This window comes from Euprymna scolopes, chromosome 17 (genome assembly GCF_053919585.1).
Source record: "Euprymna scolopes isolate OS-2025 chromosome 17, ASM5391958v1, whole genome shotgun sequence".
Taxonomy (NCBI): domain Eukaryota; kingdom Metazoa; phylum Mollusca; class Cephalopoda; order Sepiida; family Sepiolidae; genus Euprymna; species Euprymna scolopes.
The window spans coordinates 128,477,136-128,495,187 of record NC_136498.1 but is presented as its reverse complement, the minus strand read 5'-3'; the positions used below and the strand labels follow the sequence as shown (position 1 = coordinate 128,495,187).

The following is an 18,052-nucleotide window of genomic DNA, read 5'->3' as shown; positions in this document are numbered from 1 at the left end:
TCAGAGGAGAGAGAATCAGAGAACTTTGTCATTTACGACCTTTGATGTGTTACCATAGATGGTCGTGTCATCAGCATAGATGTCAACGAATGATTTAAGTATTTGTTTTGGGAGATCATTGATGTAGATCAGGAAGAGAGTTGGGCCCATGATAGACCCTTGAGAGAGTCCAGCATTAATACTGTGGGCCTCCGATTTCTGCCCATCAACCACTACTCTTATGAGCCTATCAAAGAGAAATGATTTAATAATTGAGAAAACATTTCCAGTTATACCATAGCTGGAAATCTTGTGAAGTAGGCACTTATGCCATATCTTATCGAAGGCCTTTGATATGTCGAGAGCAATTGCCCTAGAAAGGAAGCCTTTGTCGAGAGATTCACTAATCCTATGAGATATAACCGTTAGCACATCTGCTGAAGATCTAGCAGAACGGAAACCATATTGCATGTCACTAAGAAGGTTATTTCTGCTGAGGTGGTTGACTACTTCTCTATTTAATATGAATTCCAGCGGCTTACTCATGACACACAGGAGACTTATTGGTCTGTACTGAGAGGGAGATGACTTATCACCTGAATTCTTAAATACAGGGCATACTGATGAGATTTTCCAGGGTGTTAGAAAGCACTTCTCCTTAAGGCAATGCTTAAACAGCTTTGTAAGTATGGGGCAGGTTCTGGTTGAAGCTTTTTCAACACTATAATTGGACCATCAGGACCAGTAAATTTATTTTCATCTTAACCAAAATACAAAACCTTGAAAGTGTAGAGCTAACCCCCCTCCTTTTCCTTTTTCAAAATATAACAACTTATACACTTGAAGAAGGTTGTAGGCTACATTGACCAAAACGTACGAATAAAATTCAAGATGAGAAGATTAGTCGAGTTCAATGGAATCTGCCGTGACGAATTTACTGCACTTTTTTTTTTTCTTTTTTTTCCATCGTGGTCACCACTTATCAAGGCCCGGAAGCCACTCAGGGATAAGAGTTGTTGCATGTACAGTAATCAGTGGGATAGTGTCGTAGTAATCGTTAGTATTGGAGATTCGATAAAGTATCTTACTTAAGGGGCCAGTTCATCAGGAATTTGTTATTGTTGGACTTTAAGACCTCCAAGTTGTAGTCAGGTGGGAAACAGGCAAACGGAAGAGAGTTAATAAAATATAATAATAAAATAATAATAATAGTAATAATAAAATACATAATATTAATATTATAATATTAACACACAAATATTTATCCTCTCTTCATAGTAACAATATTTCGTCAATACTTTTCTTTTATCCTCTCTTCTGGCTGCATGGTCATCATCGTCATTTCACTCATTTTATCTCAACAAGCAGCAACATTTCACCCCTTCATAATAGAGGTCCCCCAAATACAGGAAAACTTTCTACTTTTCTTTCTTTGAACCACTTGCGTTTGAATTCCCTCCTTGTTCTCTTGACAACATGCAGAAATTTAAATGTGATGTGAACAAACATCTCACCGCACAACTCCTCACTTAGGATGTTTCGTATAAATCTAGCCCCTAATTATTTAAGTTGAGGCATGAAGAATACATGCGAAATTTCCTATTAATTTTAGTGATGTATAATCATCACATGGTTCCCGCTCGACAACCCCTCCCCCCAAGTTTGCTTTCATGATCTTCTCCTTCATCTTCCCTTCTGGCCGTGTTGTCGTCTCTTACAATGTGATTATATAATTTTTATTGAACTATGTAGCACAATATTACTTTATGGGTATTAGTATTTATTAAGTTATCACATGTGGGTCAATTCTATATTTAAAATACAATGGACTTGGCGGCTGTCGACACGGGTTCACAAGTATAAAAATAAAACACAAAACAAAAACTCTGACACATTCTGCAAATATCAGATGTGCTCTGTGTGTGTTTCTGACACCATCGACCTTCTGGATGCTAACATCTGCATCTTAATTGTCTACCAATGTCATGGTTGCCATCAGTTCATCTCAGTGTGCTCTAAGCCGCAACCTGCTTCCAACTGTACCCAACTCCAAACTGTCCTCAACTGTCGTAAATTGTCCCCAAACTCATTGCCACATTCAAAATTGACCGTAAACGACCTTGAAATATCTTTGTCCAGCATTTTTGTTTGCCACACTTTGATTAACAATTCTATTCGCCTCCGTTTTTATGTGTTGGTGAACAATTTCCTCTCCATTGTTCTGCTGTTAAATTTATTTCCTTTTTTTATTGTATTTTTTACTCTTTTTCGATTTTCTAACACATACCAACTCAAGATTGATAGTATCACAATTGTTACAATGGCTAGAATTTAAATAATGACTCAAATAATGCAATGGGGGGGGGGTCGCACATATTTTAACACACAAATATTTATCCCCTCTTCATAGTAACAATATATCGTCAATACTTTTCTTTCATCCTCTCTTCTGGCTGCGTCGTCATCATCGTCGCTTATCACATTGGCGGCTGTCAAGAGGATGCATGCGGATTCACAAATAAAAAAAAAATAAAACAAAAACAATACATTCTGTAAGTATTAGTTGCATTCTGGATGTGTGTGTGACACTGTCGACCCTTTGAATGCTAATGTCTGCATCTTAGTTGCCTGCAGAGGTTATGTCCGTCAGTCAGTTGATCAATTCATTTCCCATCTGCTCTGGACTACGACCTGTGTTCTACTTTGGCAAACTTGCAACTTTTTTCAACTCTGTCATCAATCGTCGCAAACCCAAGACTGTCCTCAACTGTCGCAAAACTCGTCTGAACGCCTAAAACTAACGCTAAAATATATTTATTCCAGTTACACCCTGACTAACAATAGAGTTTTAGCTTTCTTTGTGTACCTTGGTGAACGATTTCCATTCCAGTGCTCTACTGATAAACCTATTTCCTCTTGTTGTCATACCTTTTCTCTTTCTCCCTACGTTCTTACACTTAACGGTGTGGGGGGGGGTCGATAACATCACAGATGTAGATTTTAATATATTTATTTATTTAGGAAAATATTAATTAATTCAATGTAATTAAAAAGAATTTTTATTTATTTTTTTAAAATGAAAATCAAACTATAAAACGTTTTTATTCATTCTCATATTCGAAAGATCGATCTATTATCATGGAAAAATACAAGTTTTAAAAAAGTTTTATATAAAGTTTTTTTTTTATATATAATGCTTTTGTTAAACTTAAAAAAAAAAAAAAATCCTAACCAGGCCCCTCCCCCCGAACCCGACCATTTTCGATAAAATTTGTTCATATTTATTAATTTCAGCTCGTCTCGCTGTCTTCCACAAAATTTAGCTCTTAGCCATATAACTAAAGAATGTATCTTTAAAATGATTCATTTGTCCGCAGTTTTATTTCTTTTTTTATTTATTATTTTTTTTTTGACTATCCCACATCATTAAGGAAAAAGTAGATGACGTCTTTTTGTCTGCAGAAACCGCCATTGTTGTATATTATCCGATTGCAATCATTATTTTATCATTATTCCCATTTTTACCTTGTCTTTTTTTGTTTTGCATATTTGTTATTGTTTCAGATTGTCTTTCCTTTTTTTAAACTGTTTCTTTTTAAATTCAAAAAGAAAATGTTCTTAATTACATTAGTGTTGCTTGAGGATGTATCGTTAACTAATCAAGGGACAAACAGCGACAGGCATAAATGAAGCAACGTTTTCTTTGGGAAGTTCTTAATTGGAATTGGAACAAGCGACGATAAAGTCGTTCCGTTGAAATTGCAAATTAGAACAACGGAAAAAAGAAAATATAATATAAAACAAAAGATATGATGAAACCAATAATTAAGATGGGAGGCAACTCTGCAATTAATAAATCAGAGTTATTTCCCCTTAGAAATATAAATCGCTGCGTCGAAATATTGATTCAAATTTATTTATCATTGAAAAAATAAATAATTAAAAACGCTGTTGATTGGCTTGGTCAGTTTTTTTTTTCCTTTAAGAACAAAACATCTGTATGTTTTTAAATCTATATCGTATACTGGAAAGAATGCTGAATCTTAACTCTCTGTTCTATGGGGACCAGTAACGCAGACGCAAGCCACAGATTTACCCCCCCCCCCCATATGTAACCACGATAGGTACGTGCAAAATGATTGCCGATGATGCTCAAAATGTATAAACATTTTGAGCACTTCCTTTATTTAAAAATAAACCCATTATTTTTACTTAAATCTTAGTGGAAATGTATTATTTTGTTCAACCAAAAAACACCTTTACTAAAATTATGGTTTCCAATAGTAAAAAAATAAATGAATTTATTTGTGCTTTTTTTTTTTTTTATTAAAATAAAATATCGTAAATTGTAGAAAAAAAAACAACAAAGAAGAATATTTTTCACCAGAAACATTACGAAAAAAAAGCCCCTAAATTCCGTATTAATGAATTTGATGTAACTCTGAGGAAAATTAATTTCTCGAACTGCCGATATTATCATTGAATTAAGCATTGTTTATTTAATATTTCTACACAAAAAAATTATAATTGCAAAAAACATTTCTACTTTTTTTTTTTTAGATTATATGTAAGATTCTAATATTTTTCTTGCTTGCATGAATGTGAAACTTTCGGCATAATATAATTTTTATATAATCTTAAATTATTTTTTTTTTTAAATTTAAAAGCAGGAACATAGAAAAATAATTAAATTTAAAAATGGTAAAAATTATACAAACGTTCACGATAGGAATGTAAAGATACACGGTTGGGGACAAAAAGAAAACCAGCGCTCCCTACCGCCCTATAACTTCCTGGCGTCATTTTCAGGCAGCCTTTTGACTTTGACATCTTGGGCTTTCGTTGAATCTACACCTGATCGATTTTTCGTTTGTTGTGTGATTCTGCAAAGCCAGAATCTCTTGCGTTTGGGGGCTAATTAAGTTATATTTTTTTGTACAAACAAGGTTTGTTTTTTTTAAATTTATTTAATTCAATATCTTAGGACTTTAGTAATTATCTTTAAAATAGACCCAGAAAATTAATAATTATCTTTCAAAGGATTTTTCCAATGAATTTATTTAACGTCAAAATTTAACTGAATTTGTCCGCTTCCAAATGTGAAAACATTTTTCATTATAATTATTTTTACACGTGTACAAATTTATTTTTTTTTCCTTTTGTAAATTAACTTTAAGCTTTCAAATGCAACAAAAATATTATGAAAAACCAGCTTTCAAAATTATTTTCCCCTATTTTTGTCACCATTTTTGCCCGTATTTATAACATAAATAACTGTAATCTAATTTAATATTATAATAACGTTTGTATCATTTAAAATAAGAAACTCCAAAGAAACTAATGATATTAAAAAAAAAAAAAAATTAACCTATGAAAATGCAAGATTAAAATCTTTTTTGCATTATCGACCCCTTAAAACATTTTTATGTTTTTATGTAGTGATCATTTTGAAAAGTTAAATATACCCGTGTTTAAAGAAAAAAAAAAAAAAAAAAAAACTAGTAAAAATCAACAAATGGTCAGATTTTCATGAGATTTTCGATACTTATTCATTTATAAATTAACTTATATTTTAGAAGTAGTTTGCATTAAATACGAGAGGAATTATTTTTTTTAGGTGAACTCCCTTCCCTCCATATTTCATGTTATGAAAATTAAACAAAATAACTTTAGGTTGATAAAAATTGCAACATTTTATAAAGCTGAAGAATTTAAATAATTAAAAAAATATTTAATTTTTTATAAATATATAAACTAAGTATGAGCACAAATGTCTGAATAAAATGAACCCCTATGCTTCTTCAAAGAGGCTTGTCATATTTTAGTTTACATCTAAATTTTGATTTTGTTTGTAAGATAACAGATCAAAGTTAATCTCTAAAAGTAGAAATACCACGCCATTTTTTTTCTTTAGACTGAATAAACTCAAACCAGGCATTATTGAAAAGAGCATAAACAACAAAGAAATAATTTCTTTAGTTTTTTTAAAATCGGCCCATCAGACCTGGAGTTATGACCATTCAAAGTATCGAAAAATGTGTGGTTCGCTGTCAAGTCCTATTCAAATACATATAAGCTTGTGACTGAAAAGGGTAGAAAATTTGCACAATTTACAGACTAACTCATCTTTAAAAAGTTGTATCTTCAGATCTTAAGATATTATGATGAAATTTTTAACATCTATATATATAAAAGGCAAAATGTGTGTGATCATTTTGTGTATGTCTTCAAAAGGCTTCTTTCGCATGTGCTCCGGGGTCGTTACTATCGCTTAAAACTGTGTATATAGGTCCTATATCATAATATCTAGGAATTAGGAAAGCGCGTAGCGTATAGATTTATTTACGTCGATTTTTACAAAATTATTGCTATTTTGGCTTCTCGCGTGTTGATTGGGCTTTTTAGTATAAATAAAATGAAACTAAACTAAAACGGACGTGTCCGCGGCAATGCGCCGGGAACAGACGCTTACGCTGCGTGACTTCTATTTGACCTTCTTAATTAGGTCAAATGGAAGCAGCAAAGTTAACTTTTATTACGCACGCCTGTTTTTATAGTTATAGTTAGATAAAACACGTCTACGCTGTATGTCGCGGTGGCCCAATGGTAACATCGCACGTTTTTTTTTTTTTTTTCACACATTAATTTCCAACTCAAGGGTATGGGTTCGATTCTCATACTCACCTACCAAAACATTTTTTTATTATTATTTAACCCCCGCCCCTTCCCCGGAGTTTTGATTTACCTCAAGACACCCGGGCATCGCCGGGTACCCCCCCCCCCCCCGCTAGTATTATCATAATACCATGACGGTTCAGTTGGCATTATTTACGGCGATCTAATTTGGTAACTTACGGACTAATTAACATATTCCAGTTTCATTTTAACAGTAGAAACATCATAAAAACAGTTAAGAAAAATGGTAAGTAAGGCTTTATCATCATAGAAAGTATTATTCTGATGGACATTATCATTTGCCATTATAACATCATAAAAATCCAAGATGGCGACCAAGAAATCCAAAATGGCCACCATGACATGATTCAAAGAAATTAACAAAACGTGGCTTGTAGCCTATCAAATTAATGGAAATTTTGTACAGATCAGAATTATGTTTTCAAGTACATTAAACTAGTTACCATAATCAAGTTTCCTTTTAATGGCTTTAAGTACGAGAGACGTGCAATAAGTAATGCCCCTGACCCACTTCCCATGGTAGTAGAGCAACGAAACTTGGCACAGTTAGTCTTTCTCTACATAGGAACCACCCAGGGTTATGCATTTCTCCCATCGTTTGATGCAGCTCTGGAGACCGTTTTTGTAGAACACCCCAGGTTGGTCCTCCAACCACGATATGACTTCAGAAATCAAGGCTGCCTCATTTGGGAAACACTTTCCTTTCAAAAACAATTTCATGGCTGGGAAGAGGTGAAAGTCAGAGGGTGCAAGGTCAGGAGAGTAGGGAGGATGGGGGAGGATGTCATAACCACACGCCCGTGCTTCTGATCTGGCAACATGTGAGTTGTGGACCGGAGTGTTGTCCTGCCGGAGGTGGGTACCTTTGCTGATCTTGCCCCACCTCTTGATTTTGATAGCTTCCCTTAATTTCCACAAAAGTGAAGCATAATAGGCTCCTGTAATTGTGGTACCCTTTGTCATCACTACTCCGTCCTGGTCCCAGAAGACTGAGCATGACCTTGCCAGCAGAGGGCTGCACCCTTGCCTTCTTTGGAGGTGGTGAGTCCAAGTGCTTCCACTGCATTGACTCTGGGTCATAGTGATGGACCCAGGTTTCATCCTGTGTAGTCTTTTGAAAAACTTTGACTCATCTTCTTGGCACATCTCCAAATTCATCCTCGAGCACTCGACGCGTTCTCGCTTCTGGAATAGTGTGAGCAACCTGGGAATCCATCTGGCAGACACCTTATGCATATGCAAATGGTCATGAATGATAGTTTCAACAGACCCTGTACTAATCTTGACATCTTAGGCTATTTGGCGAATAGTAATGCACCGATCTTCCAAAATGGCAGCCTCAACTTGACGGACAGATGCCTCCTCAATGGCAGAAAGGGGGCGACCAGGTCTGGGAGCTGTTTCCACAGACTTCCGGCCATGTTTGAATTCACGATGCGAGCGTTTTACAAGGTCATATGATGGGGCATTATCACCATAAGTTTCTTTCATTTCATCAAAAGTCTCCTGTGGTGTGCGGTCTTTCAAATACAAAAAACAGATCACTGCTCGACATTCAACAGGCTCCATTTTACACCTGACTCAGTTCAAACACCTGTAAAACAGAAACCACAATTAGTTCAGAGTTGTAATTTGCCACATAACCTGTAGATATATAAATCATTGCACATGCAAAATTTCAACTAGATCAGACAACTGGAAGTGGTTCAGGGGCATTACTTATTGCACGCTCCTCGTAGAAGCATCATAAAAAACAGTAAAAAACAAAAAACCCTAAAAACAGTGAGTCAAGTATGCTAACCATTAGGCCAGCTTGACCATGATCTTTAAAGTGTTTTCAAACCTGTTTATTCTTAACATAAGCAATCTGTCATGTGATCGATTCATGCATGAAACAGTTGACAAACAAATAAAAATCCAATGAATTCCCCAAGTATCAATTTTTTAATTTTCACTCCTTAGCAGCCTTTTTCTCTGGATGAAAACTGATTAAAATTTTTCCACATGTCTGAATACCAATAGACCAAATTTCAAACCTGGATATCAAAAATTTGTTGAGTATATAGGTTGAGATGTGTCCTCGCATGCACACACATTCTCACTTTTATAGATTTACTAGCCTGGGTGTCAAGCATTGCCCGGGTGTTTGGAGGTGTATAAAAAAAAAAAAATAAATAAATAAAGTGGTAGTAGGCAGGCAGGCTCGAACCCACAACGCCAAGGCGGAAAAGAAAGTGAAAGAAAATCTGACGTCTTATCGCTATGCCATGGCGCGACTGGAAGTGTAAAGCGTTCAAATTTAGCGATGTCGATCAAAAAGATGACTTTCAGAAATGGCATTGCTTTAAACTTTCCCACGAAGGTCATTTTTAATGTGAGGGAAAACCAGCTCCCTCAAAAAAGGGGCACCCTGGCAGTATCCAAATATAAGTATGAGGGGTCTCCCCTACATTGACCAAGGACAAATTACAGAACAGATACTACCCAGCTGGAAGGCCAGGCGGTTTTGTTTGCATTCGAATAGTTTCACTTTATTTATACGAAAAAGACAAACAGTCGACGCGACGGAACAGTGGGAATTTTTTAACGCTTTCAAAACAATGTAAGAAAAAAATGTCCGTTAGTGAATCCGAGATATTATAATCTAGGAATTATGCAAAAACTCCTGGAATCCAACCGACGTGAGAACCCCGATGCAAAAAGCCTTTCATAGACACAAATGCGCGTGCCCATTCTGGGAAATTTAATGCTGATTAAAATTTTGGGTTGAATATGCCGTAAAACAAAACAACCAACCAAATCTTTTGTATTATTTAAATTCAAACCTTTTTATTGTAACTTTTTTTATTTTTATTTTTTAAGAACTCTTTATCTCGTCTATCTATATAAAAGCCAAGTACGTCCAAGGATGGAGTACTGCTGCCATATTTGGGCAGGAGCTGCTAAAAACAGCCTATCCTGCATGACAGAGTACAAAATAGACTTTGTAGCTTAGTGGGGGATGCCCTTTTCTCTTACCTGCAACCTCTCTCCCACAGAAGGGACGTTGCCAGCCTGTCTTTGTTTTATCGTTACTTCCATGGGAAGTGCTCATCTGCGCTCCAATCTCTGGCCTCCCCTCGCAAATCTTTCACAATAAACACCCGTCTAGCTGAAACCACTGTTAGTAATTTTCCCCACTCCTAAATCAAAACGTAGATTCCATGAACAAAGCTTCTTTCTTAGAAGTGCACGCCTGTTTCCTACCTGACTACAACTTGGATGTCTTCAAGTCCAACATAAACAAATGCCTGATGAACCGCCCTCTTAAATAAGACATTTTATCAGATCTCCATTGATTACTGTACACACAATAACCCTTATCCCCAAATGGCCTCCAGGCCTTGATAAGTGGTGACTTCCTTGTAAAAAAAAAAGCAAAAAAATAACTTTTTATTTTTCAAGAACTCTTTTTGACTTTCAACTCGTTGGTCAACATGATTCCTTTTCTTTTTCCGTCAGTTGAAATCCAACCCTGGTTATTTGAAGAGCAAAACCCCTGACTTTTATTCATTTACGATCAGCGGACTTAAAGATGTAGCTCAACACCATGGTGGCGAGTCTTCACAAGTCGCATCAGCTACCAAACTTCTCAATGAATTTATTGACAAGGTAAGGACTCTTTCTTATTTTATTCCTTTCTGTTCCTTTAAGATGAAAACATTTGCAATTGCATGATAAAAAAAACTAACAAAATTGTCGACTGATTTTCCTCACAAGTTTTTACTGGCATTACAAGTTGATTTTTTTTTTTTTTTTTTTTTTAGATAATTATTTTATCACCGTGCATGAAAAGAGATATGTAAAAGATGCTTAAAACCGTTTGAATTATGCAAATACCATCAGTAGTTCAAAAGTTACGGGAATTTTAAGAGCCAAAACTCATGCTTTAGAAAAAAGAGTCTAAATTACGAACCTCCAAGAAATTCGGTAATTTCGCCACCATTTACTTATTTTTCAAGCTATTCTCATGAAACTTGGCACTTTTATGTAAAATTGTGTGCTCTTTCTGATTATGCAGTCAAATCTGATGTATCTCTTTACTATAAGCCATGAATTTTAAATTAAGATGTACAAATTTTAATTTTTTTTAAACTGCCACATGGTGTCATACAGTGGGTGTCTATTCATGAACAAAACTAAGTATTATACTGGTATTTAAATATAGCTTTCTGTTCTTTTAAAATTAAGACATTTGCAATTGCATGATATAGAAAAAAACTAATAAAATTGTTGACTAATTTTCCTCAGTCACAAGTTTTTACTGGCATTGAATGCAGTTGTGTTAACATCTTAAATAGTTTGGTCAATTTTTACTTTATTTTCATCTCAACACTCACCTTTAAAAATGATGACTGTTATAGGTTTTTCGTGTATGCTGAAAACGAATTTAAAATCTCTTATAGAGTAAATGCTTTGGTATTTGTGCATCTGTGTTACCGTGCTGAAATAATCACGTTTTTATTTAGAAAGACATTCTTAACATAGAGAAGGAAAGTGTTTTGTAACTATTCTGTACTTTAACTTAACAATTTAATAAACAAAAAATATTGTAAACGACTACAACATATCATTTTGTAACAAAAACAATGTCTTAATATCTGGAAAACTACTTGTATGCCCCAGATTTAAATGTGATATTCGTTTTACAGCAGACCCCCCCCCAAAAAAAAAAAACTATAAAAATCGTCCTTTTAAAGCTAAGTGAAAAGAAAAATTAAAAAAAATTTTTTTTTTCACTTAGTAATATAATTTTTTTTTTTTTTTTTTTTTTTTTTGCTCCGTTTTCCATCCGCATTAGTAAATAGTAAATATAATCAGTTCAACTCTTTTCCCTCCATCTGCTTACTTGTTTCTTTCATTCAATTTATATTATACCAGCAAGGTCAATCATCTGATTCAGTGTTGTCTGGGAATGAATAAAACCTATCTGTCTAATTCTGTTTCTGGCACTGGACCTCACACGTAGCATTTTTATTTTGATTTATTTCATTTTTATAATTTTTAAGCCATAAGTAAAATAAATGATCTCTTGTACAAAGCAAACAATAAAATTTTTTAAAAAATGAAAAAAAAACCGTAATAGAAATGAATGCTATTTTTTTATTTTATTTTATATACTCGTGTTCACCCTTTACAAAGCATGTCGCCACTTGGACAGACATAAGGAGCTACTATTTGGGGCCATGTCTAGGAAAGATTAACAAGATATTTGTTTGTTATATTTAAACTTCTGTATATCAGTACAAACAGGCAGCAGGAAGGGAATTCCAAAGTCTAGCTGTTCGAGGGAAGAAACTATTAGAATAGAAAGCTTTCTGGCATTTAGGGACATCAACAGTGAAGGGGTGAGATCTTATTGCTAAGCGAGTTTGTTGAGGATATGTACATCAAGGGGATACAAGTAAAACGAGTTCTTTGTCAAATTTTGCTTGATCTTGGTATAGAGCTTTGTTTTAAAATTTGCACCTGACACTGCAAAGTCAAAAGCACCACAAATACAATATATTTATCAAATTGTTAGTATTTTTTATTTTTTCTACAACCAGTTATTTTTTCAATCTGGAGAAAAGAAAGAAAATGATTATCTCCCTTGCATTACTTTTGAATAATGATTTTGCATTCATGCAGTTTGTGATTAATGTTTTTATTGGCTGCATTTTATGCTGGCAATATATTTAAAATGTTTTGTTTTTTTTCTTGCTACACTTAATACTCCTACTCAAAACACATTGTCTACTAGCTAAAGTACCTGTACACATTCTGTCCATTATTCGTGCAAGTGGAGAAAAATTCATATTTCAACCAAAGATTATTGCTTAAGTGTAGTTGAGGGATTGTTGGTAGTGAAATTTTATCTTATTTATAAAATTAGGCAGTCATTAAATTAATTGAATCAAGTTATTACAAAACAATTGAAATTAGGAAAAAAAATAAACAAAAACAAGCGAAGTTATTAACAATATTTGTGGGCATGTTTGGAGAATGTCTAAGTGAAGGTTTATATGACGGAAACAAAGTTGAAGGAAGGCAGGAACTGGTTGTTAATAAATTAAAAAATGTGTTTATGCAGTGAATGACCAGTTTTTTCATGATGTGGCCTTGACATATTTCAGAATAAGGCGAGCACTGATCAAATGTAAAAATGTTATAACAAAAAAGAAAACACGATAAAGAAACATTTATCATATTTTAATGAAGATAAAGACATTTTTTTTTTTTTATTACATTTTCACCTCAAACAAGGCACATTGCCACTTTGGTGTAGGGGGCTACTATCAGGGGCAGCAACTACTGGGGCACTATATAGGGATTTGGGCAGCAAGATGTCAGTTCACATTAAACTTGAACTTCTGCATGTCAGTACAGTTGGGGAAGCAGGGACCTGGAATGGAATTCCAGAGTCTAGCGGTTCTGGGGAAGAAACTACTGGAGTAGAAAGATCTTTTACATCTAGGGATCTCTACTGTGTGGGGGTGGGATTTAGCTGCCTGTCGGGTTTGTCGAGGGTGTCTACGTCGTGGGGGCACAAGTGTCTGCAGTTCGTCAGAGCATTCACCATTAAAATACTTGTAGAACAGGCAGAGGGATGCAACGTTTCGTCGATGGGACAGAGGCTGAAGCTTAGATGCAGTTCAGGGCCTATCAGATTGGTGAGATTGACGACAAATTAAAAATCAACCTACAGTAAGTTTCATGAATAAATTTTTTTTTTTTTTTGTAAAATGAAAATAGATATTTTTTGTCAAGTTTTTGATAACATCTTTTATTTTGGTAAAAAATGTTCGTTTTTTTTTTGTTTTGTTTTTTGTTGTTTTTGGTATTTTTTATAAAGATATTAGTGCTTTAAAGAATTTTTTAAAAATATTTTTGTGCGTGAAGTGAGGTATGACAAAGAATTTACTGTATAAAGAAATGTTTTATTAATCTCTCGACAAAGGAGGGATTGAACCTAGTAATTCATTCTCGTTTGTCTCTTCATTTGTTCACACCTTTCTCAATAACCATGCCTTGAATTTTTAAAAATTTTGCGCAAACATTAGTCATGGTGAAAGTAAATTTTTGCTAGAACGGATTTTCGGGAATAACTCTGGTTGCCCCCTAGGAGGCATTATAGGGGTAATTTATAATAATTGGTGACAAAAGCCAAGTTTTTACGATAAATATCTTAGAAAAGAGTAACCAAAGTTTAAAGCTTGCTAAACACCTTCCAATAGACGAGCAATGTGTCTTTTGTGTGATTTATAGATTAAAACTGAAATGTCCAAGAATCCCAACAAATAACATAGTCAATCTAAGGCTTGATTTTTGGCAGCTTAATAATAACGCTAGCATTCTTTATTTTATTCTTTAGTTCTCATTCCATTAGTAATGTTTTTGACAAAGGAGGAAAAATTTCTGTTTTCTGGATCAGAGCATATCCATCTTGCACTTATCGTTGGCTGTTTTTTACCTTGAAGTAGTATTATTTTTCTTATAACTCCTTAAATCAAGTGGCTTCATGCCTTATCTAGAGCAAGTTCCATAAAAAAAGTTGTCTTTTTGTTGTTGCTTGTGGAATTGCTAAGATGAAATGTGTTTAAATAATTTTTAATTAAGCTAAAACATGCACAGAATATTTTCTTCTACTAATAACGTGGACATTATAGAATTACGTTTTTAAACGTTTTGAAGAATTAGGAATGATTTTCTTTAATGAATGGAAGGTCATGTAAATTAGGTCTGATTTTTTAATGAAGAAAAAAGAAATGGTTTCAATTTGTGTCCACAATTTAGAGCTAATGAGTCACCATTCCCCAAGACATGACAAACTTGCTACTCGAGGAATTTGTATTTTTCTTAATTTATCGAGTACTGTGCATTAAAAACTGATTTTTTTTTTTTTTTTTTTTTTTTTTTTTTTAATTCTGTGATCGGAATATTGCATTTGTGTTATTCACCATAATGTAATATTCTGAATAGTGTTTTGTCTGTGTAAAAACTTTTTCGTTTGCGTAAAAAATGTTTTGTCTGTAAAAAATGTAAGAAAAAAAATAACAATCAATTATTCTTTAAGATTATGTCCATTCTAACAACAAAAAAAAAAATGGCATTCATATGAAAGCGGTATCCCCTCCTCCCTCCCTGTAATTTTTGTCTTTTCTTCATTTTTTTTCAGCAGATTATTATCAAATGTTCACTAATTTACCAGATTATCCCCCAAAATTTCAATGTTTAACATTTTTTTAAGAGGTGCGCCGTTTCTAATACAATGTTTTAGTAAATCAATCTCTCATATTGAAAGCATAGACTTATTATGGCCAAATTTTCCGAATTTAGTCTTTAGCTTTTTTTTTTCTTTTTTTTTTTTAATTTTAAGGCCAAAATGCTTTTAAAAAAGACCAAATTCATGAAATTTAGCCAAAATTAGTTGATGCTTCCAAAATGGAGATCGATTTACTAAAAGGCTGTATTAAAAACTCTCAAAAAAATGTTAAATATTGAATTTTTTTGTATTTTTTTGATAATCTTGTAGATTAGAGACCATTCTATAATAATAAAAAAAAAAAAAATGATAGAAGGGAATACTGCTTCCATATGTGCACCAAAAGATCCTTAGCTAAATGTACTTACTATGTATGTTATGAGATCAAGTGAATTATGTATTAATTTCAATGATTGAGGATGATATAACTTTGTTCGGCCGTAAAATACACTTAAATATGATATTTTAATTTGTCCAAATTTCGTATATATTATTACAGAGATCTGATTTCAAAAATTGAAAAAAAAAAAAAAATTATTTGGGTGCCATCAGCTAGAATTGAAACCGAAAGCAAAACTGTATCATTCAAAGCTGGTGACGTTACCACTGTACCAACGTGACACGCATCTGGACTGATTCAAAAATTAAAAATAAACTAAGATGAATGAACAAAATGTATAACAACTTTTTCCATTTTGATCGATTTTTGATCCCTGTTTAACCGGCTAAAGATCATAAGAGAATGATCCATAAAAAATCAAATGATTTGAGACCCCCAGTACTGCTCTGCGACTTTTCGTTTCGGAAGAGATAGCTTAAAAATATGGAGACAGACAGATAGCCTTTTATATATTAATTATTAATGATTTCAAAATATTGTAGCATTACCACCAAAAAATGCATCGAAGCTCAGAAATTAGGAACCTGTGACTTCTGGAAAATCTACGACAGTGTTGTAAATAATGGGCAATCAACAATTCCCCCACTAACCAAAAATCATGAGGTTGTTTGCTCAGCAACCGAGAAGGCTAACATGCTTGCCAGTCAGTTTGCCTCCAACTCCACACTAGACCCTGCTAACCACTCTCTCCCAGACTTTCCTTTGCAGACAGACGCCACACTAGACGATCTGAAACTCACTCCTTCTCAGGTGCATGCCATTATAAAAAATCTTGACACTTCAAAAGCATGTGGACCTGATCTCATCCCGGCTGTGCTATTAAAAAAGTGCGCCGCCGAAGTAGCTTCAGTTCTCTCAAAACTTTACAACAAATGCCTTAATGAATCTTGCTTTCCTGCCTGCTGGAAAACTGCTTCTGTGGTTACAGTTTTCAAGAATTCTGGCAAAAAAGCTGACTCAGTAAATTATCGCTCTATTAGCCTCCTCCCACTTTTCACCAAAATATTTGAGACCATAATTAACCAAGCTCTAGATGCTAAACTTCTTACTGACCAACAATATGGATTTAGGCAAGCCTGTTCCACAGCAGACATCCTAACTGTAATCTCAGAACGTAAATACCAGTCACTGGACAAAGCAGGGGAGGGTAGAGCAGTAGTTCTTGATATACCTAAGGTTTTTGACAGGGTATGGCATGAAGGTCTTCTCAGGAAAATTAGATAATACGGAAATACATAAAATAATTAAATCCGTCTTAGATAAGAGAAAAATCTACAGCCTTGGTTTTTTTTTCAAGATGTCTTTTGACTAATAGGCATCTCCTGTCTTTGCAATAATCATATTTCATTCTTGTTAGCGCCTTACCTCAAGTGGCTTAATGCCGTGTCTCAGGTGATTTTTATTTTTAAAAAAAAAAGTAAAACTTCCATTCTTTAAGCTTATGTTCGGTTTAACATTTTTAAAAAAATCCTTAGGTAAGTGCACTTATTATGCATGTCAAGTAATTTCTGTATTATTTTCAATGATTGAGATTATATCTGAGTGATAATTCATACACAGCAAGATGTGCGTGAACATTTTGTGTAGAGAATAATAATTAATATTGATTTTTGTTTTTAACACGAAGAAAGCAAAAAGCAATCCAAGTGTATCATTGATTTTTGCAGCTGTAGATTTAATACGTGGAATTCATGCTTTGCCAACCATTTAATTTTCGGATTTTTTTGTTGACGCAGAATTAAAAGACTTCGCAATAAATAATAGCGATATGCATTTGTTTAAAGACGATGGCAGCAGAGATTATTATTGTTAATTTTTATTTTTTATGTCAACAATTTTTACCGAAACTTATTTGAATAGATTCATTGGCGACAAAATGATGAGGATGAAATTTCAATAAGAAATGGAATTTGAATTCTTACAAGAACATATCTCTTCTAAAATTGATATTTTTTTTCACATTGATGAGACAACCGTTATCAAAGCTATAAAAAAACAAAAAAAAACAACTTGCAGATAAGGGTTAATGAACACGGTTTATAACAAGTGTAAACCTATAGGTTGGTCATTGGCGTGTGTTTGACCCATTAAATGTCTTGGAAACGATCCGCATATGAAGATCTGTCGATTAGGCATGTTTTGTCAGAGGTAAGATTAAAAGCATACCTGGAATGTTGGTTGGTTGGTTGTTTTTGTTTTATGGCATATCAACCCTTTTCAGGTTATTTAATGCCGAATCCAGTTATTTTGAAGAAAATTTTTTTAATAGAATATATATTTTTTTTCAAGTTGGTTTCTATTTAACCCATAGTTGGGACCCTAACAGGTACTACCACTCCGGGTCAGAGTAGACCTGGGAACAATGGCAATTAAAGGGTGGCTCCACACTCCCTAAAGCCCGCAAGCTGGGGCCTCACCGTCAGATCTAGTTTAAGGTCATATCCAGGACCCTGGAATGTTGGGTGTGGCTTCCTCCTTCACTCGGTACTGTGCCCTCGCTCTGGTGGCATTCTGGTTGGAATCTTCTTTGTCTTCAGACCCGTTTCCTTTGACTTTAGGCAGACATTCAATACAGGCACAAACAACACACAACACCATTGTGATATATAAGATCTTAACTATTTTATTTTACAAAATTTATACAATATATCTTACAATATTAACATACAAATCATCTGATTGACTTAACACGA

At 34.0% G+C, this 18,052-nt stretch overlaps 1 protein-coding gene across 1 annotated transcript in view; it reads left to right on the top strand.

Annotated features, from left to right (window-relative positions):
* The window catches only part of LOC145296968 (renin receptor-like), a 110,646-nt gene that overhangs the window by 59,479 nt on the left and 33,115 nt on the right, over window positions 1-18,052 (top strand). Inside the window, exon 6 of the mRNA XM_080143197.1 lies at window positions 10,177-10,326. Within this exon, the coding sequence (XP_079999323.1) occupies window positions 10,177-10,326 (150 nt within the window). The remainder of the gene's footprint in view (window positions 1-10,176; window positions 10,327-18,052) is intronic.